General features: G+C 46.2%; 1 protein-coding gene and 1 long non-coding RNA gene across 5 annotated transcripts in view; one reads left to right on the top strand and one right to left on the bottom strand.

Moving 5' to 3' along the window:
- arhgef38 (Rho guanine nucleotide exchange factor (GEF) 38) overlaps positions 1–14,520 on the top strand; it is a 128,335-nt gene extending 113,815 nt beyond the window's left edge. For all 3 annotated transcript variants that reach the window (XM_068046469.1, XM_068046458.1, XM_068046476.1), the window contains 2 exons: positions 7,196–7,479; positions 11,740–14,520. In XM_068046469.1, coding sequence (XP_067902570.1) covers positions 7,196–7,479; positions 11,740–11,925 — 470 coding nt within the window. In that variant the 3' untranslated portion in view covers positions 11,926–14,520. The remainder of the gene's footprint in view (positions 1–7,195; positions 7,480–11,739) is intronic.
- Positions 14,521–15,816: 1,296 nt separating this feature from the next.
- Positions 15,817–26,067, bottom strand: part of LOC137377149 (uncharacterized) — a 152,047-nt gene continuing 141,796 nt past the window's right edge. For both annotated transcript variants that reach the window (XR_010976366.1, XR_010976367.1), the window contains one exon: positions 15,817–16,638. This is a non-coding gene — a long non-coding RNA (uncharacterized lncRNA). The remainder of the gene's footprint in view (positions 16,639–26,067) is intronic.

The raw sequence follows: 26,067 nt of genomic DNA, 5'->3' as shown, positions 1-26,067 counted from the left end.
GTGTACACAGCAACAGTGGGGGGGGCGTGTGTACACAGAGACAGTGGGGGGGCGTGTGTACACAGAGACAGTGGGGGTGTGTACACAGAGACAGTGGGGGTGAGTGCACAGAGACAGTGGGGGGTGGGCGTGTGTACACAGTGACAGTGGGGGTGTGTACACAGAGACAGTGGGGGTGAGTGCACAGAGACAGTGGGGGGGGCGTGTGTACACAGTGACAGTGGGGGGGGTGTGTACACAGAGACAGTGGGGGTGTGTACACAGAGACAGTGGGGGGGGGCATGTGTACACAGAGACAGTGGGGGTGTGTACACAGAGACAGTGGGGGGGGCATGTGTACACAGAGACAGTGGGGGTGTGTACACAGAGACAGTGGGGGTGAGTGCACAGAGACAGTGGGGGGGGCGTGTGTACACAGTGACAGTGGGGGGGGTGTGTACACAGAGACAGTGGGGGTGTGTACACAGAGACAGTGGGGGGGGGCATGTGTACACAGAGACAGTGGGGGTGTGTACACAGAGACAGTGGGGGGGGCATGTGTACACAGAGACAGTGGGGGTGTGTACACAGAGACAGTGGGGGTGAGTGCACAGAGACAGTGGGCGTGTGTACACAGAGACAGTGGGGGGGGGCATGTGTACACAGAGACAGTGGGGGTGTGTACACAGAGACAGTGGGGGTGAGTACACAGAGACAGTGGGGGTGTGTACACAGAGACGGGGTGGTGCTGGCGGAGGGAGCTGATGTGCCATTCAGACTGTGGGGCCACCCCGAGAGGCAGTGTGTTTCCACTCTGGGTGAAGGGAGCAATTGTTGAGGAAAAACAGTTTAGTAATTTCTTTTTCCGAGTATGTTCCATTTCTAATCCCTTTGTCTTTCGGAAATTTGCTCACCGGCCCCCTATGTAGCATTAAAATTGTAATGTGGTCCCTTACATGAAAAGGTTGGACAGCCCTGTGTCAATCCGAGGCTGTGTCTACCCACTCAGGTGGAAGTTAAAGAATCCATGGTCCTCTTTCGAAGAAGAACAGGGGAGTTCTCCCCAGTGTCCTGGCCAATATTTATCCCTCAACCAACATCACTGAAAACATCATCTCACTGTCCTGATGTCATATCAAACATTGGCTCTAAAGCACTTTATGTCATCCTGAGGTTGTGAAAGGGGCTATAGGAACTGTGGCTGATTTTATCAGCTTTGCTGAGGTTGGATTAAACTGAATCACTTCCTGACCTCTTGGTCTCTTATTATTAATGCTTACTAGAATAACTGTAAAAGCTGGGTTAGATATACCAGGTGGAAAATCTAACCCAATATCGCTCACTTACATTGACAAAGAGCTAGCTGTAATGTTACAGCTTACAAAGGATTCCTTGACATGGGGAAAGGGAGTTTTGTGTCGGGGTGGGTCAGTGGGGGAAATTGTCAAGTGCAATCAGAGTGGGTGAACAAAGAACAGAGAACAGTACAGCACAGGAACAGGCCATTCAGCCCTCCAAGCCTGCGCCGATCTTGATGCCTGCCTAAACTAAAACCTTCTGCACTTCCGGGGGCCGTATCCCTCGATTCCCATCCTACTCATGCATTTGTCAAGATGCCTCTTATGGTACCTGCTTCCACCACCTCCCCCGGCAACAAGTTCCAGGCACTCACCACCCTCTGTGTTAAAAACATGCCTCGCACATCCCCTCTAAACTTTGCCCCTCTCACCTTAAACCTATGTCCCCTAGTAACTGACTCTTCCACCCTGGGAAAAAGCTTCTGACTATCCACTCTGTCCATGCCGCTCATAACTTTGTAAACCTCGATCATGTCGCCCCTCCACCTCCGTCGTTCCAGTGAAAACAATCCGAATTTATCCAACCTCTCCTCATAGCTAATGCCCTCCAGACCAGGCAACATCCTGGTAAACCTCTTCTGTACCCTCTCCAAAGCCTCCACGTCCTTCTGGTAGTGTGGCAACCAGAATTACACACAATATTCGAAGTGTGGCCTAACTAAGGTTCTGTACAGCTGCAGCATGACTTGCCAATTTTTATACTCTATGCCCTGACTGATGAAGGGAAGCATGCCGTATGCCTTCTTGACTACCTTATCCACCTGCATTGTTAAAACTTCCTGAATAGATTCCAGCATATATATATAACATACATACCCAGATATATGCAACAGGAATCAGATACTGCCTCAGACATAATTGCACCTATCTGTATTTAATCCAGAGATATATCAGCCACATTTTTAAAAATACTGAAAGAAAGCCAATCTGACTCCTAATTGAGCTGAGAATTTGTTGAGTAGTCAGTATGTGATTGATTTCAAGAATGTCACTTTTCAGTGACCTGTGGACCTGTACGCCCAGATCTCTCTGCCTGTCAATACTCCTAAGGATTCTGCCATTTACTGTATACCTCACACCTGCATTAGACCTTCCAAAATGCATTACCTCACATTTGTCTGGATTAAACTCCATCTGCCACTTCTCTGCCCAAGTCTCCAACCGATCTAAACCCTGCTGTATCCTCTGACAATCCTCATCACCATCCGCAACTCCACCAACCTTTGTGTCGTCCGCAAACTTACTAATCAGACCAGCTACATTTTCCTCCAAATCATTTATATATACTACAAAGAGCAAAGGTCCCAGCACTGATCCCTGCGGAACACCACTAGTCACATCCCTCCATTCAGAAAAGCACCCTTCCACTGCTACCCTCTATCTTCTATGACAGAGCCAGTTCTGTATCCATCTTGCCAGCTCACCTCTGATCCCGCGTAACTTCACCTTTTGTACCAGTCTGCCATGCGGGACCTTGTCAAAGGCTTTACTGAAGTTCATATAGATAACATCCACTGCCCTTCCTTCATCAATCATCTTTGTCACTTCCTCAAAAACCTCAATCAAATTAGTGAGACACGACCTCCCCTTCACAAAACCATGCTGTCTCTCACTAATAAGTTTGTTTGTTTCCAAATGGGAGTAAATCCTGTCCCGAAGAATCCTCTCTAATAGTTTCCCTACCACTGACGTAAGGCTCACCGGCCTATAATTTCCTGGATTATCCTTGCCACCCTTCTTAAACAAAGGAACAACATTGGCTATTCTCCAGTCCTCTGGGACCTCACCTGTAGCCAATGAGGATACAAAGATTTCTGTCACGGCCCCAGCAATTTCTTCCCTTGCCTCCCTTAGTATTCTGGGGTAGATCCCATCAGGCCCTCGGGACTTATCTACCTTAATGCTTTGCAAGACACCCAACACCTCCTCCTTTTTGATAATGAGATGACTGAGACTATCTGCACTCCCTTCCCTAGGCTCATCATCCACCAAGTCCTTCTCCTCGGTGAATACTGATGCAAAGTACTCATTTAGTACCTCGCCCATTTCCTCTGGCTCCACACATAGATTCCCTTCTCTTGTCCTTGAGTGGGCCAACCCTTTCCCTAGTTACTCTCTTGCTCTTTATATATGTATAAAAAGCCTTGGGATTATCCTTAATCCTGTTTGCCAATGACTTTTCATGACCCCTTTTAGCCCTCCTGACTCCTTGCTTAAGTTCCTTCCGTTTCCTGCTTCTGCCCCGAACTGGAAAACTTTATCAACTTTGCTTCCAATTTCCACCCTTCTCTCACCTTTACCTGGTCCATCTCTGACACTTCCCTTCCCTTCCTCGACTTCTCTGTCTCCATCTCTGGGGATAGGTTGTCTACTAATATCCATTATCAGCCCACCGACTCCCACAGCTACCTCGACTACACTTCTTCACACCCTACCTCCTGTAAGGACTCCATTCCATTCTCCCAGTTTCTCCGTCTTCGACGCATCTGCTCTGATGATGCTACCTTCCATGACGGTGCTTCTGGTATGACCTCCTTTTTCCTCAACCGAGGATTCCCCCCCACTGTTGTTGACAGGGCCCTCAACCGTGTCCGGCCCATTTCCCGTACCTCTGCCCTCAACCCTTCCCCTCCCTCCCAGAACCGTGACAGGATTCCCCTTGTCCTCACTTTCCACCCCATCAGCCTCCATATCCAAAGGATCATCCTCCGCCATTTCCGCCACCTCCAGCGTGATGCCACTACCAAACGCATGTCCATTACCCCCACCACCTCGTCCCCGTCCCATGGCACCTTCCCCTGCAATCGCAGGAGGTGTAATACCTGCCCATTTACCTGCTCTCTCCTCACTATCCCAGGCCCCAAACACTCCTTTCAGGTGAAGCAGCGATTTACTTGTACTTCTTTCAATGTAGTATACTGTATTCGCTGCTCACAGTGTTGTCTCCTCTACATTGGGGAGACCAAGCGCAGACTGGGTGACCGCTTTGCGGAACATCTCCGCTCAGTCCGCAAGCAGAACCCTGAGCTTCCGGTTGCTTGCCATTTCAACACTCCCCCCTGCTCTCATGCTCACATCTCTGTCCTGGGATTGCTGCAGTGTTCCAGTGAACATCAACGCAAGCTCGAGGAACAGCATCTCATCTACCGATTAGGCACACTACAGCCTGCCGGACTGAACATTGAGTTCAATAATTTCAGAGCACGACAGCCCCCCATTTTACTTTCATTTTTAGTTATTTTTCTTTTTTTCTTTTTTACAACCTTTTTTTGCATTTATTTCATTTCATCTTAGTTTGTTCAGTTTGCTTACCCACTGTTTTTTTTCATGTTTGTACTTGCTGCTGTTCAATCTTCAGTCCGTTAACACCCTATCTGTACTAATGCTTTGTCTTTCAACACACCATTAACATATTGTTTGCCTTTGCTCCATGACCTTTTGGTCAGCTATGTGGCCTTGTCCAATCTACACCTTCTCCTTTGTTATCTCTTGCCCCACCCCCACCTCACTTGCTTATAACCTGTGACTTTTCTAATATTTGTCAGTTCCGAAGAAGGGTCACTGACCCGAAACGTTAACTCTGCTTCTCTTTCCACAGATGCTGCCAGACCTGCTGAGTGGTTCCAGCATTTCTTGTTTTTATTTCAGATTTCCAGCATTCGCAGTATTTTGCTTTTATTTAAGTTCCTTCCTACTGTCTTTATATTCCTCAAGGGATTCGTCTGTTTCTAGCCTTCCAGCCCTTATGAATGCTTCCTTTTCCTTTTTGACTAGGCTCACAATATCACGCGTTATCCAAGGTTCCCGAAACTTGCCAGACTTATCCTTCTTCCTCACAGGAACATGCTGGTCCTGGATTCTAATCAACTGACATTTGAAAGACTCCCACATGTCAGATGTTGATTTACCCTCAAACAGCCGCCCCCAATCTAAATTCTTCAGTTCCTGCCTAATATTGTTATAATTAGCCTTCCCCCAATTTAGTACCTTCACCCGAGGACTACTCTTATCCTTATCCACAAGTACCTTAAAACTTATGGAATTATGGTCACTGTTCCCGAAATGCTCCCCTACTGAAACTTCGACCACCTGGCCGGGCTCATTCCCCAATACCAGGTCCAGTATGGCCCCATCCCTAGTTGGACTATCTACATATTGTTTCAAGAAGCCCTCCTGGATGCTCCTTGCAAATTCTGCCCCATCGAAGCCCCTGGCACTAAGTGAGCCCCAGTCAATATAGGGGAAGCTAAAATCACCCACCACTACAACCCTGTTACCTTTACATCTTTCCAAAATCTGTCTACAAATCTGCTCCTCTACCTCCCGCTGGCTGTTGGGAGGCCTGTAGAAAACCCCCAACATCATGACTGCACCCTTCCTATTCCTGAGTTCCACCCATATTGCCTCGCTGCACGACCCCTCTGAGGTGTCCTCCCGCAGTACAGCTGTGATATTCTCCTTAACAAGTAATGCAACTCCCCCACCCCTTTTACATCCCCCTCTATCCCGCCTGAAGCTTGTAAATCCTGGAACATTTAGCTGCCAATCCTGTCCTTCCCTCAACCAAGTCTCTGTAATAGCAACAGCATCATAGTTCCAAGTACTAATCCAAGCTCTAAGTTCATCTGCCTTACCCGTTATACTTCTCGCATTGAAACAAATGCATTTCAGACCACCAGTCCCGCTGTTCTCTGCAACATCTCCCTGCCTGCTCTTCCTCTTAGTCCTACTGGCCTTATTTACTCGTTCCCCTCATTTATTTCACTTGCTGTCCTACTGCTCTGGTTCCCACCCCCCTGCCACACTAGTTTAAACCCTCCCGAGTGACGCTAGCAAACCTCGCAGCCAGGATATTTGTGCCCCTCAAGTTTAGATGCAACCCGTCCTTCTTGTACAGGTCCCATCTGTCCCTGAAGAGATCCCAATGGTGCAGATATCTGAAACCCTCCCTTCTACACCAGCTGTTCAGCCATGTGTTTAGCTGCGCTATCTTCCTATTTCTAGCCTCACTGGCACGTGGCCCAGGGAGTAATCCCGAGATTACAACCCTCGAGGTCCTGTCTTTTAACTTTCTACCTAACTCCCTAAACTCCTCCTGCAGGACCTTGTCACTCTTCCTGCCTATATCGTTGGTACCGATGTGTACCACAACCTCTGGCTGTTCACCCTCCCCCTTCAGAATGCCCCCTGTCCATTCAGAGACATCCTTGACCCTGGCACCAGGGAGGCAACATTCCATCCTGGAGTTTCTTTCACGTCCACAGAAGCGCCTATCTGTGCCCCTGACTACAGAGTCCCCGATAACTATTGCTCTTCTGCGCTTTGTCCCTCCCTGCTGAACAACAGTGCCAGCCGTGGTGCCACTGCTCTGGCTGCTGCTGTTTTCCCCTGATAGGCCATCCCCCCCAACAATTACCAAAACGGTATACTTGTTAGAGAGGGGGATAGCCACAGGGGATTCCTGCACTGACTGCCTGCCCCTTCTAGCGGTCACCCATCTATCTGCCTGCACCTTGGGTGTAACCACTTCTCTAAAACTCCTGTCTATGACGCTTTCTACCACCTGCATGCTTCGAAGTGCATCCAGTTGCCGCTCCAACTGGTTTGGTTTTGAGACAAGATCTTTTGAAGCACCATGGTTCAACTCTGTTTTCTCTGTCTTGCCCCTTGAAGGCATGTAGAGAATTCGGATTCACCACTCTGGCTGCTATGATAACATATGCCGATGATGTGATAGATAATGGTTCGACAAGTGCTTTGTTGAATGTATTGTGTTCAGTTTGATGCGATAAAAATTTTGAAAAATGTGTTGATATAACATTGCAAGGTGAATAAGGAGTGTTTTTGATTCCATGTAGACATGCAAGGTTATGTGTATTCCTCATTTCTGAGACCGTACAATCCTGTGATTGGGCAGAATGGAGTGTCTACAGATGGGTCTGTGACAGATGGAGATTTTGATGACATTAGCCTATTTGTGTCTTCATACTCTGGAGATAGCAACAACATGAGGAGTTTGTACTTGAGCACCAGTGAAAGTGACACCCCTCTGAATGGTTCCCAAGAAATGAGTCCTTGTACCCCGGACACGATGTCAGTCAATGAAAATGATGACAATTCAAGCGACTTAGGAGAACAGCAGGTAAAGCAGGAAACTATTTAAAAACTACCAGATAGTGTTAACCTATAGGTTTAGTTACCTTTCAACCCTTTACCAACCACATACCTAAGCTTGAGGTCAAGGTTGTGCCCTAAACCTATACCCATTTTATGTGGTTTCATTTGGTTTTCTAACATAAGGAAGAGGTCAAAACGATCATAAAGTGTAGTGTGGTATTAAACTTAATGGACAATGCCAGTATTCAATTACACTATCGCTGTAGTGTCATACATTGGCTCAGTTAATTCTGAGTCAGATAGTCATGGGTTTGAATCCCATTCTAAGTCAAGAACACAAATCTAGTTAGACCCTTCAGTGTGGTACTGATGGAGTGACATATTGTTAGAAATGCTGTACTTTGGGTGAGACATAAAACCAAGGGCTGATTTTCAAATGCCAGCGGGATAGGGACTCGATGCAGACAGGGTTTAAAAATCATGGTCCCAGGGGTCATCTCCAGAACTTAATGCCTCTAGGACAGTCCACAAGTTTCAATGTGAGGGTTGGGGGTTGGTTGGGGGATGGTGGGGGGGTTGGTTTGTTGTTGGTGGTGGTGGTATGGGAATGGGTAATCTGCTCACCTCCAGTTAAGGGCCCATTAAGATGGAGGAGCTCATTAAAGGGGCAGGGGGTTCGCCCTGTAATTATCAATGGTGATTCCAGTGAGCCCAACCAGTTTGGTGCACAATAGCTCACAACCGTCAGGCTCACAGCGGGCAGAGGGCAGATTTTATTGTTGGAAGATGAAATGTTTTGGGCCCATGGGAACCTCACGCCGGGTCAACCGCCGGACTTTTTTTAAATTCTGGAAGCGCTGCCTCACCTGTTTATTCTGCTGGCCCTCCGAGGAGCTGCCTGCTCTCATCGGCTAGGCAATGGTGGACACCATCATAGAAGCAGAGAACCACAGAAACCATGGAAAAGCTACGGCACAGAAAGAGGCCATTCAGCCCATCGTGTTTGCACCGGCTGAAAAACTAGCCGCCCAAACTAATCCCATCTTCCAGCACCCAGTCCGTAGCCTTGCAGGTTACAGCACTTCAGGTGCATGTCCAGGTACCTTTTAAATGAGTTGAAGGTTTCTGCCTCCACCACCGACCCAGGCAGTGAATTCCAGACACCCACCACCCTCTGGGTGAAAAAGATTTTCCTCATGTCCCCCCTAATCCTTCTACCAATCACCTTAAATCTGTTCTCCCTAGTAATTGACCTCTCCGCTAGGGGAAACAGATCCTTCCTGTCTACTCTATCTAGGGCCCTCATAATTTTGTATACCTCATTTAAGTCACCCCTCAGCCTCCTCTGTTTTGAGGAAAACAACCCTAGCTGATCCAATCTTTCCTCATTGCTGCATCTTTCAAGCCCTGGCAACATTCTTGTAAATCTCCTGTGCACTCTCTCCACAGCAATTATGTCCTTCCTGTAATGTGGTGACCAGAACTGTACCAGCTGTGGCCTAACCAGTGTTTTATATAGTTCCAGCATTACATCCCTGCTTTTGAATTCTATACCTCGGCCAATAAAGGAAAGCATTCCATATGCCTTCTTCACCACTCTATCTACCTGTCCTGCCACCTTCAAGGACCTGTGGACATGCACTCCAAGGTCTCTCAATTCTTCTACCCCTTTCAATATCCTCCTGTTTATTGTGTATTCCTTCGCTTTGTTTGCCCTCCCCAAATGTATTACCCCACACATCTCTGGATTGAATTCCATTTGCCACTTATCCGCCCACTCCCCAAACCATTGATATCATTCTGGAGTCTACGGCTATCCTCTTCACTATCAACTACACGGCCAATTTTTGTGTCATCTGCAAATTTCCCAATCATGCCTCCCACATTTAAGTCCAAATCATTAATATATACCACAAATAGCAAGAGACACAACACTGAGCCCTGTGGAATGCCACGGAAACCACTTTCCATTCGCAAAAACATCCATCAACTACTACCCTTTGTTTCCTGTCCCTGAGTCAATTTTGGATCCCATGGGCTTTTACTTTTCTGACCAGTCTGCCTTGTGGGACCTTGTCAAATGCTTTACTAAAATCCATATAGACAACATCTACTGAACTCCCCTCATCAATCCTCCTTGTTACTTCCTCAAAAGATTCAATTAAGTTAGTAAGACACAACCTTCCCTTAACAAATCCATGCTGACTATCCCTGATTAAACCATGCCTTTCTAAGTGACAGTTTATCCTATCTCTCAGAATTGATTCTAATAATTTTCCCACCACCGAGGTCAGACAGACCGGTCCATAATTATTTGGCCTATGTCTCGTACCCTTTTTAAACAATGGTACAACATTCACAGACCTCCAATCCTCTGGTAAATCGCCTATATCTAGTGAGGATTTGAAGATGATCCTCAGAGCATCCGCTATTTCCTCCCCGGCTTCCTTTAACAGCCTGGGATGCAATCCATCCGGCCCTGGCGATTTATCCACTTTCAAGGATGTCAGACCCTCTAGTACTTCCTCTCTCATTATGCTTATCGTATCTAAAATTTCACACCCCTCCTCTTTAACTACAATGTTTGCATTTTCCCTCTCCTTTGTGAAGACAGAGACAAAAGACACATTTAGAACCCTGCCCACATCTTCTGCATCCATGCATAAATTACCTTGTACATCTCTAATAGGCCCTACCCTTTCCTTAGTTATCCTTTTGCTCTTAATGTACTGATAAAACATCTTTGGGTTTTCCTAGATTTTACTTGCCAATATTTTTTCATGTCCTCTCTTTGCTTTCCTAATTTCCTTTTTTCCTTCACCCCTGCACTTTCTATACTCCTCTAGGCTTTCTAAAGTATTAGATTTTTTGTGACTGTCATAAGCTTTCTTTTTCTGCTTTAACTTATCCTGTACGCTTCTAGATAGCCAGGGGTTCTAGATTTGGCAGTACCACCCTTTATCTTTATGGGGACATGCCTACACTGTGCCTGTGTTATCTCGCTTTTGAATGCCTCCCACTGGTTTGCCACTGATTTTCCTTCAAGTAGCTGTATCCAGTCCACTTTCACCAGATCACCTCTCAGCTTCATCGGCCCCATCATGGCTGCTGCCACCCTTTGCCATTCACACTCTGCAGGCACCTGCCACCTTCTGCCCAATTAGGGCATTAATATTTAAAGATTGCGTTGTGTTAGCGATTCAGCTGAGGTGCAGGGTCGGGACCTGGAAATCATCCGGGAGTCGGGTTCCCGACACCATCTTGAAAATTCAGCCCTACTTCTCCATTTGCTAAGCGATGTAAAAGATCCCACAGCAATATTTAAATAAGACCAGGGGAATTGTCCAGGCCAGCATTTGTTCCCTACCACAGTGTCAGCACTTTAAAAGTACTATATTTGTGGTGATGTGCTTTGGGATGTCCTAAGGTAGTGAAAGTCTTTCATTTTTTTACCAAAGAACAGTCATTTATTTATCTGTTTGTGAGACCATGCAGTGTGCAAATTGCCTGCTGGATTTGTCTAGGGGCAAAAGAAATTACTTGAGTTGGTTTGAGGACATGAAAGGTGCTTCTTTCTTTGGCAATAAAGAGAACTTCACCCAAGAATTCCTTCTGTAGGCATGTTGATTGAGAATTCCACTTCCACAGCCCTGTCACGTGCAAACACTGGCGAACATGTTTACCAAATATATTTATTTTTCTGGATGACCTTATACATGGAGAATTAATTGAACAAGTCAGCATAAATTAGAAATATGATTAGTAAGGTTTTGACGGAGCCTCTCGTTCTTATCATAATGTTTATAATGTTTATCTGTGGATTCCTGTTGTTGAAAGATTATCTATTAAAATTGAAGAGTAAAGAGTGATCTAACTGAGGTGTTTAAGATGATTAAAGGCGTTGATATGGAGATAGAAATAAACTATTTTCTCTGGTGGGGGAGTCGACAACAAGGGGCATAACTTTAAAGTTCGATCCAGGCCGTTCAGGGGTGATGTCTGGAAGCACTCCATACAAAGGGGGCTGGATTTTAAGAGCCCGCTGCTGAGATCGGCGGCAAGCTCAAAAAATGGCGGTCTGTCCGTGTGGACCGCACGCCTAAGAGAGCCGTCGCAATCTTAGGCGTGGTAACTCATTTAAATAGCCGGGGTAGCCCACTCCCCAATCTCGCAGTTGGGCCGAATGGTCTGTTCCTGTGCTGTAATTTCTATGTATTCAAGCAAAGTAGGAAATTAAACAAAGGACTTTCCCCAGTAATGGTGCTTACTGCTTTATTCTTTACAGATCTTTTATGCTGTTTATCCCTTTCAAGCACGGAGTGAACATGAGCTCAGCCTTCAAGAGTATGAGCGAGTGAAAATAGTGAAATCCAGCGACTTGAGTGGGAACAAAGATTGGTGGTTGGCAGAAGTTAAAGGGAAAAGGGGATATGTCCCTGCTAACTACCTCGGAAAAATGTCCTATGCATGAAGACTCGACCTGTGAAAACCTTTATGGAGGCTCATGGATGGATCGACATCTTTCTCGTTGTTGCCCTCCTAATTTGCTGTATCGCGACAAAGGAGCCACATCTGTTTTACTAGACTTTGGGAATGGTAACTGGTAGACATGGCTACAACTACTTGGTCTGGCCTGCTATAGTTTCTACGTGACTGTAGTTGCACTGTCTCATTCACCATTCTCCAGCTCCCGGTCCCAACAGCATCCATCTGCTTCACTAGATCCAAAACATAAGACCTCTGTGTTTACACGCACTATCAAATTCTTTGCATTTGAAGGAAGTTTAACTTTTCATGAAGGATAAAGAAACTATTAGCACATAGCAACTGTGTCTGGGTGTGTGTCTCCATGTGTGTATGTCTGTATAAGCGTGTTTCTGTACATGTGTGTAAGAAGGAGATGAACACAAGTGCGGGAAATGGCAACAAGCCACTTGCTTCCAATATAATGACCAATGGGAAGATAGATCAATATTCTTAGGACCAAAATATAGATGTTGCCATTAAACATTACTCCTGTGGAGTAAGGCCTTTTAAATAAGGCCTTAAGATATAAAATGGTACATGTTCATTGCAGTTTTGTACATGAAATAGAATATTTAATCAGTAATTTTTTTTCTCAAACATTTTAGTTCTTAATTATCACTTAAGGCAAAGTCTGCAGCTCAAAAGGAGGCCTTTCAGCCCATCGTGCCTGTGCCAGCTCTTTCAAAGAGCTATCCAATTAAATTGTCCAGTCCTGTTGATAGTGTATGGGGTAATAGGTGTATTAAACTAGCAGAGGCAGGAATGCCAGATGAACACTTTAAGTCCACTAATATTTATCAATATCGGTACCTTCTGATGTAATAATGGATCGTACTCACATTTTGAGAATTGGATATGGAAGGTAGCATTCCTGATGTTTCAAGCTTTGAATTAATGGACAGGAAATGAGGAGCACTGTGAATTAGGTGCACTGACTTTCACACCCATTCACCTGATCTGCATTGCATTGAGCAAGACTCTGTACCAGGAAATGGTATCTCACAGATCCCCCTTGTAGTGTTTGAATTGGGTTAGTTGGACTAAATTTGGCTTGTTCGATTCCCTTCCCACTATACAAGAGCCATGAAATACGCTGCATTGCTGAATATGGTTCCCAATCACGGTTCCCTTCTGGGATGTTACTGTGTCTTTTCATCAAACCCCTTGTGTCACAATTAGAAGTTATTTTCTGTCCAAGCAGTAAAAACAAGAATGGAAGGTGGCGAATTAGGAACCAGAGGTTTGAAATTGTTGGTGTTGTTGTTCTACAAACACTGCCTGAAGCAGCTGTACCAAATTCTTGTGCCTGTTATTTTAACAGATGAATTAACCTTTTTATTTATACATTGTGTTTGTACAATAACATTGAGACAGTAATAGCTATGGCAGTGCACTGGACATGGTCTTTTTTTTTATTCATTCATGGGATGTGGGCGTCACTGGCCAGGCCAGCATTTATTGCCCATCCCTAATTGCTCTCGGGAAGGTGGTGGTGGCTAGGCCATTTCAGAGGGCTTGTAAGAGTCAACCACATTGCTGTGGGTCTGGAGTCACATGTAGGCCAGACCAGCTAAGGACAGCAGATTTCCTTCCTAAGGGATATTAGTGAACCAGATGGGTTTTTACAACAATCGACAATGGTTTCATGGCCATCATTAGACTAGCTTTTTAATTCCAGATTTATTAATTGAATTCAAATTCCACCTTCTGCTGTGGTGGGATTTGAACCCATGTCCCCAGTACAATACCCTGGGTCTCTGGGTTACTAGTCCAGCGACAATACCACTACGCCACCACCTCCCCCTATTGATCTGGTCCAAAATTCTGCTGCCCTGTATCCTAAATTGAACCAAATCCCATTCCTACTGACCGACTCACTGAGCTACTTTGTCTCCGAGTCTGGCAATGTCTCAAATTTAAAATTCTCTTCCTTATGTTTAAATCCCTCCGTGGCCTCACCCTCCCTTTCGCTGTTAATTCCTCCAAGCCTAAACTTTCCAAGATCTCTTCCAATTCTGGCCTCTTGTGCATCCCTAATTTATGCTTTTCCACCATTGGTGGCCTTGCCTTCAGCTGCCTGGGCCCTCAGCTCTGAAATTCCCTCCCTAAACCTCTCCGCCTCTTTCTCCTCCTTTAAGATGCTCCTTAAAACCTAGCACATTGACCCGGCTTTTGGTCACTGACCCTAAGAGCTCCTTGTATGTGGCTTAGTGCCAAATTCTGTCTGATAACACTCCTGTGAAGTGCCTTGTGATTTTATTACATTAAAGATGCTATATAAATGGGCGGTGGTTGTTGTTTTGATACTGCACTAAATGCCAAGAAGGTCGAGAGTCTAAATTCTGCTATTGAAATTAAAACCAACAGCTAAAATCAAAAGAGTTGTCATCAGAAAAAATTTATGTGGTTCATAAATCTCTCTGAGACGAAGGGAACCTGCCAACATAACCAGATATGGCCCACTGCCACAACTGACTCTTAGTGACCACGGAAGTGGCCTGAAAAGCCAGGTAGGCTAGAATTTTATGCCCCCCAAAAGAGTGGGCTGGTGGTGGTGGTGGGGGGGTGGGGGGGTGCAGGGGCGTAAAATGGAGTGGGAGGCTGGGGGTGCCCTTCCCGACCCGCTCCCGCTCCTACCTCCACTGCCAATTTACGCGGGGCGGCAGCAGCAAGAAACGGCCCACCCACCCCAGGCCAATCAGGCTCATAAGTGACCAATTAACTGCCCCTTAAGGGCCTCCGCCCACCGGGGATTTTACGGTTGGCTGGCGGGCAACTGAGGCCTCAGAAAACCTGCTTGATAAAACTAGGCAGCCTTCTGGCAGGCTGAGGGGAGGCCCTCCTGATCAGACACCCTGTGCTCCTCAGAGGGCCACCCCCGAAGCCCCAACCGCCCCTAATGCACAGCACGCCTCCCTAACCCACCCCCCCTTGCCTCGCCGAGGCCCGACCGATTGCCCCCGGCGAGGCCCTAAAAACGTACCTCTTTTCCGGGGCCGTTCTTCATCTTCATCCTGCAGCTGGGTGTTGTCCCAGTAGTGGCCACCGCTCCCGTTGGCGCTGCTGGGACTAAGAGCTGCCGGCCTGCTGATTGGCCGGCAGCTCCATTAGGCGGGACTTCCTGCTGCAATGAGGCGGGACAGTAAGATCTGCTCTGGATCCCCAGGCCCGGAGGAGGTGGAATCACCCCTGACTTTTAGGCCGGGAGATGGGTCCCCCCCCACCCATCGTAAAATCCAGCCCCTGGTTGTTAAATCAATTAATATAAAGCAAGAATGCCTACTGCCACATTTCGAGCCTCAATACTGTCAGTGCTGCCTGTACGGAGTGAAATTAATTGCTAAACTCTGCTTATATAGTCAATGGAATCACTTACATAAAAGATAATAAGTCATTTTGTGCCAAATTTGTTACAAATTCCTATTTATTGTTGAATTAAGCTGCCCGTACAAAGTGCCTTATTTCTCATCTAGCTTGTGTGTTTTGTTTCAAAATTGTAACGCGCCAACTAATTCTGAACCACTGCCTGTTATTTTCAAAGTTGTAATTGTGACAGACCTAATTATCGGCTGAATTCTAGCATGAGATGTTATGCCTGCGGTTAATTTTCCAACTTTGATGGCTAGTTAACAAGTCAAGCTCTCCTGTCAGAAGGTTTAAGCGAACTAGACATTAAGGCAGAAATGAGACTATGAAGTAGTTGATTGCCATGTAACTAGGCCTAAAGTGCCAACTCTTTACCTCATGAAATACTGTGAGTTTCCTGCTAGTCTTGTGTTTCCTGAGAAAATGTTTCTATTTGTTTTGATAAATGTGGTACAGAAGTTTTACACAATTTCTCAGAACATATTTTACTACAGAGAGCCTGATGTACAGATTGCACAATAGTTGCAGATGTACACAATGAAGGCCTCATATTGTTCTACAGATTGCAACAAAGGTTGGGGGTGCTAGTGAGACGGCTGAAATAGGGGCTTACGTGTGAGGTAAATGTTGCACTAGGATAAGCTGCAGGAAGACCTTCTTTGGTATTGTTAAGGCCCATCCTTTCACCAGCCTGCCTTGGGCTGATGTAACTCTTCCACCACATTATGCACAGAAAGCTTTCGACGAGAGTGCAGCAGAGCTTGTTCTGCTTGTGCTTGAGCAGGAGGCCTTTGAAGATGTCCAGAATATCTACCACAACTAAAGGTCACACCTTCCAGTGTTTCCCGTCCACCGAGGGATCATAGAGTGTTGGTCAGTCAGCTCCCATTTACGGTGCTGATGCTTGTTATGGCCACAGAATGAACCTCTGCACTCAAGGAGCACAGGCCAGTGCAGTGCAAATGGTCCTCCTGTGCAGACAACATGCATCAATCCCACTGTCTAGTTCTCAAGCACATTCCAGTCCATCAAACAATTCAGCCATCCATTGGACCATAAACCTAATTTTGGAGACCCAGCTTCCCAGAGCTGCTTACACTGATAGACTGCACAAAACCGTAGAAACGATTGTTGGCTTTGATATGGCTTGACTTGCAAAAGTAGCCGTCATGCTTTCATTCAGTCTGGTATTTTTCTTGTGAAAATTTCACATTGCATGTGTTTAGCATTTTACACATCGGTGCAATTGTTGCTTTTCCTGTGAGGAAATGACTGTATTTATCTCGTCACCCTGTAAGATTCAATGGACAAATTGATCAACGAATTGTAAGATTCATGACTTGTACCTGACTTTCCAAATTAAGTTGCACTATAAAATGGTTATTTTTTTATCTTACATCGCGTGTGGAATTTCTTTTAGCAATGAGAGAAAACTGAATGTAAGGGTATGTAGTTCTGGCTGTGAAAAAGAGGATAAATTGTGTGCGTTTTTTGAAAAGGAATTCCAATTGCAGAGCTTTGCATGCTGGGCATACACATCAGAATTTTGACCATAAGCAATCCAACCACCTCCAGCAATTTTCAGTCCATTTAACTTGAACGGATGGCATAACTAGGACCCATGCAGGTACCCATAGCAACACCTTTGATTTGGAGGAAGTGAGTGGAGTTGAAGGAGAAGTTATTCAATGTGAGAACAAGTTCAGCCAGGCGGAGGAGTGTGGTGGAGGATGGGGACCACTGTTCAAGGAAGAAGCGGAGAGCCCTCAAACCGTCCTGGTGGGGGATGGAGGTGTAGAGAGATTGGACGTCCATTGTGAAGAGGAGGTAGTGAGGACTAGGAAATTGGAAATTGTTGAAATAGCGTAGGGTGTCAGAAGAGTTACGGATGTAGGTGGGAAGTGACTGGACAAGGGGAGAAAAAATAGAATCAAGATAGAAAGAAATGAGTTCAGTGGGGCAGGAACAGGCTGAATGGGTCTGCCGGGACAGTCCTGTTTGTGGATTTTGGGAAGGAGGTAGAAGCGGGCTGTCTGGGGCTGTGGAACTATGAGGTTGGGAGCTGTAGAGGGAAGATCTCCAGGGGAGATGAGGTCAGTGACAGTCCTGTGGACAGTAGCTTGATGTTCGGTGTTGGGGTCATGGTCCAGGGGGAGGTAGGAAGAAGTGTCTGAGAGTTGGCGCTGAGCCTCTACAAGGTAGAGGTCGGTACACCAGACAACAGCAGCACCACCCTTATCAGCAGGCATGATCACAATGTTGGAGTTAGACCTGACAGAACGGAGAGGGAGGGAGACAGGTCAGAGTGAGTGAGGAGAGCTGAGAAACTGAGACAGCCGATGAATTAAACACTAAAATAAAAGTAAAATACTGCAGATGACGGAATTCTGAAATAAAATCAGAAAGTTTTCAATGTAAAGATCAAGAGCAGGTAAGAGGCCAAAGGGAGGGGTCCAGGTGGAGGGACAGGCGGGAGAATGGGTCTGCTGGTCGGGGGGAGGACTCCTGGCTAAAGTAGTGAGCCTGGAGGCAAAAGTGACGGAAGAAGAGCTCAACGTCATGCCGAATGCGAAATTCATTGAGGTGGGGGCGTAAGGGGATAAAATTGAGTCCTTTGTTAAGTACAGATTGCTCAATGTCAGAGATGGAAAGGTCAGAGGGTATAGTGAATACATAGCAAGGGGTCAGATGGGGTCAGAGGGAAGAAAGATCTGGAGGGGCGTTGGTACTCATGAGCTGCTGGAGCTTGCGTTCCTTAACACCTGAAAGGAAGAAAAAAGTTTTTTCTTGAAGTTTAGTTTAGTGATACAGCACTGAAACAGGCCCTTCGGCCCACCGAGTCTGTGCCGACCATCAACCACCCATTTATACTAATCCTACACTAATCCCATATTTCTACCACATCCCCACCTGACCCTATATTTCCCTACCACCTACCTATACTAGGGACAATTTATAATAGCCAATTTACCTACCAACCTGCAATCTGAAGTGTCAGATAAGATGAAGGATGAAACTTCAGTTGGAATCCACGTGGAATAAGTCGGAGCCGGAGACAGTCACTGAGGAAGGAGATGTGGCTGTGAAAATGGGTTTTGGTCAACACCTTATCAGACACCAGGAGGGAAATGGAAAGCAATGAAGGTGAACAAGGCAAAAGAGACAAACGAAAATCCCGTCAGAGAGAAGAGCAGAACTTCTTCAAGGTAGGCATTCCTGGAAGAGAAGTGGCAGTGAATGAAACACTAAAATAAAAGCGCAGATGCTGGAAATCTGAAATAAAATCAGAAAGTGCTGGAAATGTTCAGCAGGTCTGGCAGCATCTGTGGAGAGAGGAACAGAGTTAATGGGCTGGATTTTATTCTGGCAGTGGGCAAAAAAAGGTAGCCCGCACGCACAGGCTGCGAGCCGCCACTCCGCTGTGATCTTGAGCACAGTGACTCATTTAAATATACAGAGCGGCTACCACCCAACCTCCAATCACGTGGTGAGGGCAGCCTCGGCAACACCTTGAACAGCTTCAGGTGTCTCTGCACAGGCGCTGGTGCCATTTTTAAAGGGCTGCCAGACTGCTCAGAGAATGCGGAGTTTCCCTCGACCCCTCCCCCCCACTACACTAAAAATAAATGTTTGGCCCATTCCCCTCGCCCCACCCTCCCACCCCCCCAGCCCTCCACAAGACACTGAAATTGCAGAGTTGACCCTCTTCTCCCCACAACTGCACAAACTGCAGAGGTCAGAGGTCACCCCTTTCCCCCACACACTAACAATGCAGAGTTGACCCTGTTTCCTCCCCCCACTGCACTAAAAATGCTCTGATCGCCCCCTTCCCCACTTCAGTGGCGCCAGCTTTCCCTGGATGGGAAAGTGAAGGAGTGTGAGTGTCACCTGTCGCACTGAAGATCCGGATCCGATGGTAAGATTGCAGGGAACGGGATTTAAATGCGTGCATTAAGTTTATTTAAATATTTAAAGTTAGGTCCCATCGCCGAACGGTGTTGGGGGGCATGGGGGAGGGGAGCCACCACAGAGCCTCGCTGCCGCCGGGATGATCGGGCCTGGCAATCCTGGTGTCGGGCTCCATGGCGGGCCACTATCACTGCGATCTTCCAGCAACCCTCCCCCCAGCCCCATGAAGCCCAACGTCGGGAGCTCAGCAAAATGCAGCCCAATGTTTTGAGTGGGATATGCCTAATCTTTAGAAGATACTGTCAGATCTGCTGCTGAGTATTTCCAGCACTTTCTGTTTTTATTGCAAAAAATGTGAGGATTGGGTGAAAACCAGCTCTGATGTCAATCTCACCACATCCGTCCAATCATATCGGCCACTTGCACTCAATGTCTATCCTTATAACTGAAACATGGACATATATAAGCGGAATACTGGTGCTCAGGAAAATACCCCCCAGCGTTAATCAGTGCTTTCAGGGACAAGGTTGAGGAGGAAAAGTAACACTGTCCTGTTGCTCACAACAAGTGATCGATTCTCTTTATATGAGGATGACACAATATATTAAAGGATTATCATCGCTCAACAACAATTTACATTTATATAGTACAGTTCCCCATCACTAAAAACTTGCATGTTTAAAATGGGCAGTCACTTATTTTGCTCAAAAAATGATAACGATATCTATCAGCTCTAACATCAATTTCAAAGTTGCCGGTTACGGCGTCTCAAATGCTGTTTATTTCAGGAAGAGACAGCTGTGCTTATTCTCCAGTTGATGACATCCAGCTCTACCTCACCACTTCTCCACTGTTGCTAAATTGTCAGAGGGATTGTCCGACATCCAGTACTGGATGAGCAGAAATTTCCTCCAATTAAATTTGGGAAGACCAAAGCCATTGTTTCAGTCCCGCTCTGAACTCCGTCCCTCAGCCACTGACTCCAACCATCTCCATGGCAACTGTCTGAGGCTGTTACCCCTAGACCTGATTATTCCAACACACTCCTGGCTGGTCTCCCACATTCTACCCTCCGTAAACTTGAGGTCATCCAAAACTCTGCTGTCCGTGTCCTTACTTGCATGAAGTCCCCTTTGCCCATCAGCCCTGTGCTCGCTGACTTACACTGGCTTCTGGTGAAGAAGCAATGGTATTTTAAGATTTGCATCCTAGTTTTCAAATCCCTCTAGGGCTTCATCCCTCACTATCTCTGTAATCTCCTCCAGCCCCACAACCCTCTGAGATATCTGTGCTCTCATTCTGACCTCTTGAGCATTCCTGATTTTAATCACTCCACCATTGGCAGCTGTGCCTCCAACTGTCTAGGCTCCAAGCTCTGGAATTCCCTCCCTAAACCTCTTCACCTCTCTCTCTCCTCCTTTAAGATGCTCCTTAAAACCTATTTTTTTGACCAAGCTTTTGGTCACCTGTCCTAATCTCTCTTTATGTGACTCAGTGTCAAACTTTGCTTTCTAACTCTCCTGTGAAGCACCTTGTGACATTTTATTATGTTAAAGGTGCTTTATAAATACAAATTATTGTGGTTCGGACATAGTTATAGAGTCATAGAGAGATACAGCACCAAAACAGGCCTTTCAGCCCACGCTGACCATCAACCACCCATTTATACTAATCCTAAATTAATCCCATTTTTCCTCTCTCACATCTCCACCTTCCCTCAATTCTCCTACCACAATGGCCAATTTACCTATCAACCCGCAAGTCTTTGGCTGTGGGAGGAAACCGGAGCACCCGGCGAAAACCCACGCGGTCACAGGGAGAACTTGCAAACTCCACACAGGCAGTACCCAGAATCGAACCCGGGTCGCTGGAGCTGTGAGGCTGCGGTGCTAACCACTGCGCCACTGTGCAAGAACAAAGATAAGCAAATGACGCCTGGTTAATTTTCAATTACCTTTTGTGTATTTAAGTCTGTCCAATGACTCTAATTGATGTGGGGTTTGCAATTTGTTCTCAGCACTGACTGCAGTTTAAAGAATGCTGGTTGCATTGAAGGTGTCATAATTCTCAACTTTCTTGTATGCAGCCACAGAGGGTCCCCCAAAGTCCCAACCACCCCCGCTGAAATAGATTCCAGGTTGGGGAGTGGTGGGGGATGGGGGGGAATGAAAGGCTGTTTGACTGACAGTGAAGAACCATGCAACTGGGTACCAAAGAGTCTAAACAAGAAATGCTGGAAATACTCAGCAGGTCTGGCAGCATCTGTGGAGAGAGAAGCAGGGTTAACGTTTCAGGTCAGTGACCTTTCATCAGAACTGGCAAAGGTTTTAAGCAAATAAAGTGGGGGTGGGGCAAAAAATAACAAAAGAGAAGGTGTTGATAGGACAGAGGGTCACAGAGAATAATTGACCAGAAGGTCATGGAGCAAAGGCAAAGAGTTTGTTAATGGTGTGGTGAAAGACAAAGCGTTAGTGCAGAGAGGGTGTTAAATGCCAAACGCACAAACATGAAAAAAAAAGTGGGCAGGCACATAGTAAAAAAAATGAATGATGAAACAAACTAAAATAAAATAAAAAGAAAAAAACGATTTAAACTGTTTGAATTGCTTTCCGTGTTCCAGTTTGTGTTCCTGTCCCGGGAGAACATCCAGCCAGCCTCAGATGTGAGTGAGAGTGTGTGTTGTGAATATGAGTACATAGAGCAGTGCAGGACACCGTTTGAGGGTGTATGTGTTCACAGACGTTAATGGGTGTCTCTATAGAGCAGTGTAGGAGGCTGTTACTAATTGTGTGAGTGTGTGGATGCGTGTTTACAGCAGTGCAGGAGGATGTTACTGAGTGTGTGATTGTGAGTTTGCAGTGACTGTGAGTGTGTGTCTACAGTGACTGTGTGTTTACAGTGAGTGTGAGTTTACAGCAAGTGTGAGTTTACAGTGAATGTGCATTTACAGTGAGGGTGAGGGTGAGCTTACAGTGAGTGTGAGTTTACAGCAAGTGTGAGTTTACAGTGAATGTGCATTTACAGTGAGGGTGAGGGTGAGCTTACAGTGAGGGTGAGTTTACAGTGAGGGTGAGTTTACATTGAGGGTGAGTGTGAGTTTACAGTGAGGGTGAGTTTACATTGAGGGTGAGTTTACATTGAGGGTGAGTGTGTGTTTACAGTGAATGTGAATATGAGTTTACACTGAGGGTGAGTCTGAGTTTGGAGTGAGAGAGAGTTTGGACTGAGGACGGGTTTACAGTGACGGTGAGTTACAGTGAGTGTGATTTACAGTGAGGGTGAGTCTGAGTTTGGAGTGAGGGTGAGTTACAGTGAGTGTGATTTACAGTGAGGGTGAGTCTGAGTTTGGAGTGAGGGTGAGTTACAGTGAGTGAGAGTTTACAGTGAGGGTAAGTGTTAGTTTATAGGGAGGGTGAGTTTACAATCAGGGTGAGTTTACAGTGAGTGTGAGTTTGGACTGAGGACGGGTTTACAGTGACGGTGAGTTTACAGTGAGTGTGATTTACAGTGAGGGTGAGTTGAGATTAGAGTGAGGGTGTGTTTACAGTGAGGGTGAGTTTGAGTTTACAGTGAGTGTGTGTGTGAGTTTACAGTGAGGGTGAGTTTATAGTGAGGGTGAGTTGAGTTTACAGTGAGGGTGAGTTGAGTTTAGAGTGAGGGTGTGTTTACAGTGAGGATGAGTTTGAGTTTACAGTGAGTGTGTGTGTGAGTTCACAGTGAGGGTGAGTTTACAAAGAGGGTGAGTGTGTTTACAGTGAGGGTGAGTGTGGGTTTACAGTCAGAGTGAGTTTACAAAGAGGGTGAGTATGAGTTCACAGGGAGGGTGAGGGTGAGTTTACAGTGAGGGTGAGTTTACAGTGAGGATGAGTTTAGAGTGAGTGTGAGATTACAGTGAGGATGAGGGTATGTTTATAGTGAATGTGAGTGTGAGTTTACAGTGAGTGTGAATGTTAGTTTACAGTGAGGGTGAGGGTGAGTTTTCAGTGAGGGTGAGTGTGAGTTTACAGTCAGAGTGAGTTTACAAAGAGGGTGAGTGTGAGTTTACAGGGAGGGTGAGAGTGAGTTTACAGTGAGGGTGAGTGTGGGTTTTCAGTGAGGGTGAGTGTGAGTTTACAGTCAGAGTGAGTTTACAAAGAGGGTGAGTGTGAGTTTACAGGGAGGGTGAGTGTGAGTTTACAGTGAGGGTGAGTGTGGGTTTACAGTGAGTGTGGGTTTACAATCAGAGTGAGTTTACAAAGAGGGTGAGTGTGAGTTTACAGTGAGGGTGAGTGTGGGTTTACAATCAGAGTGAGTTTACAAAGAGGGTGAGTATGAGTTTACAGGGAGGGTGAGGGTGACTGTACAGTGAGGGTGAGTGTGTGTTTACAGTGAGTGTGAGTTTAGAGTGAGTGTGAGATTACAGTGAGGATGAGGGTATGTTTATAGTGAATGTGAGTGTGAGTTTACAGTGAGGTTGAGTTTACAGTGAGGGTGGGTTTACAGTGAGTGTGAGTTTACAGTGAGGGTGAGGGAGAGTTTACAGTGAGGGTGAGTGTGAGTTTACAGTGAGGGTGAGTTAACAGTGAGGGTGAGCTTACAGTGGGGGTGTGTGTGAGTTTACAGTGAGGGTGAGTTAACAGTGAGGGTGAGCTTACAGTGAGGGTAGGTTTACAGTGAGTGTGAGTTTACAGTGAAGGTGTGTTTGCAGTGAGGGTGAGTTTACAGTGAGGGTGAGGGTGAGTTTACAGTGAGGGTGAGCGTGTGTTTACAGTGAGTGTGAGTTTACAAAGAGGGTGAGTGTGCGTTTACAGGGAGGGTGAGTGTGAGTTTACAGGGAGGGTGAGTGTGGGTGTACAGTCAGAGTGAGTTTACAAAGAGGGTGAGCATGAGTTAACAGGGAGGGTGAGAGTGAGTTTACAGTGAGGGTGAGGGTGTGTTTACAGTGAGTGTGAGTTTAGAGTGAATGTGAGATTACAGTGAGGATGAGGGTATGTTCACAGTGAATGTCAGTGTGAGTTTACAGTGAGTGTGAATGTGAGTGTACAGTGAGGGTCAGTTTACAGTGAGGGTGTGTGTGAGTTTACAGTAAGGGTGGGTTTACAGTGAGTGTGAGTTTACAGTGAGGGTGTGTTTACAGTGAGTGTGAGTTTGAGTTCACAGTGAGTGTGTGTGTGAGTTTAAAGTGAGGGTCAGTTTACAGTGAGGATGAGGGTGAGTTTACAGTCAGTGTGAGTTCACAAAGAGGGTGAGCATGAGTTAACAGGGAGGGTGAGAGTGAGTTTACAGTGAGGGTGAGGGTGTGTTTACAGTGAGTGTGAGTTTAGAGTGAATGTGAGATTACAGTGAGGATGAGGGTATGTTCACAGTGAATGTCAGTGTGAGTTTACAGTGAGTGTGAATGTGAGTGTACAGTGAGGGTCAGTTTACAGTGAGGGTGTGTGTGAGTTTACAGTAAGGGTGGGTTTACAGTGAGTGTGAGTTTACAGTGAGGGTGTGTTTACAGTGAGTGTGAGTTTGAGTTCACAGTGAGTGTGTGTGTGAGTTTAAAGTGAGGGTCAGTTTACAGTGAGGATGAGGGTGAGTTTACAGTCAGTGTGAGTTCACAAAGAGGGTGAGTATGAGTTTACAGGGAGGGTGAGGGTGAGTTTACGGTGAGGGTGAGTGTGTGTTTACAGTGAGTGTGAGTATAGAGTGAGTGTGAGATTACAGTGAGGATGAGGGTATGTTTACAGTGAGTGTGAATGTGAGTTAACAGTGAGGTTGAGTTTACAAAGAGGGTGAGTGTGAGTTATCAGTGAGGGTGAGTTTACAGTGAGGGTGTGTGTGAGTTTACAGTGAGGGTGGGTTTACAGTGAGGGTGGGTTTACAGTGAGGGTGGGTTTGAGTTTACAGTGAGTGTGTGTGTGAGTTTACAGTGAGGGTGAGTTTACAAAGAGGGTGACTATGAGTTTACAGTGAGGGTGAGTTTACAAAGAGGGTGACTATGAGTTTACAGGGAGGGTGAGTTTACAAAGAGGGTGAGTATGAGTTTACAGGGAGGGTGAGTTTACAAAGAGGGAGAGTATGAGTTTACAGTGATGGTGAGTTTACAAAGAGGGTGAGTATGAGTTTACAGTGAGGGTGAGTTTACAAAGAGGGTGAGTGTGAGTTTACAGTCAGAGTGAGTTTACAAAGAGGGTGAGCGTGAGTTTACAGGGAGGGTGAGTTTACAAAGAGGGAGAGTATGAGTTTACAGGGAGGGTGAGTTTACAAAGAGGGTGACTATGAGTTTACAGTGAGGGTGAGTTTACAAAGAGGGTGAGTGTGAGTTTACAGTCAGAGTGAGTTTACAAAGAGGGTGAGCGTGAGTTTACAGGGAGGGTGAGTTTACAAAGAGGGAGAGTATGAGTTTACAGGGAGGGTGAGTTTACAAAGAGGGAGAGTATGAGTTTACAGGGAGGGTGAGTTTACAAAGAGGGAGAGTGAGTTTACAGTCAGAGTGAGTTTACAAAGAGGGTGAGCGTGAGTTTACAGGGAGGGTGAGTTTACAAAGAGGGAGAGTATGAGTTTACAGGGAGGGTGAGTTTTCAAAGAGGGTGAGTGTGAGTTTACAGTCAGAGTGAGTTTACAAAGAGGGTGAGCGTGAGTTTACAGGGAGGGTGAGTGTGAGTTTACAGTCAGAGTGAGTTTACAAAGAGGGTGAGCGTGAGTTTACAGGGAGGGTGAGTGTGAGTTTACAGTCAGAGTGTGTTTACAAAGAGGGTGAGGGTGAGTTTACAGGGAGGGTGAGTGTAAGTTTACAGGGAGGGTGAGGGTGAGTTTGCAGTGAGGGTGAGTGTGAGTTTACAGTCAG

This window comes from Heterodontus francisci, chromosome 1 (assembly GCF_036365525.1).
Source record: "Heterodontus francisci isolate sHetFra1 chromosome 1, sHetFra1.hap1, whole genome shotgun sequence".
Lineage (NCBI taxonomy): Eukaryota > Metazoa > Chordata > Chondrichthyes > Heterodontiformes > Heterodontidae > Heterodontus > Heterodontus francisci.
Note: the sequence above shows the minus strand (reverse complement) of the source record. Positions and strands in the feature narration are given on the sequence as shown.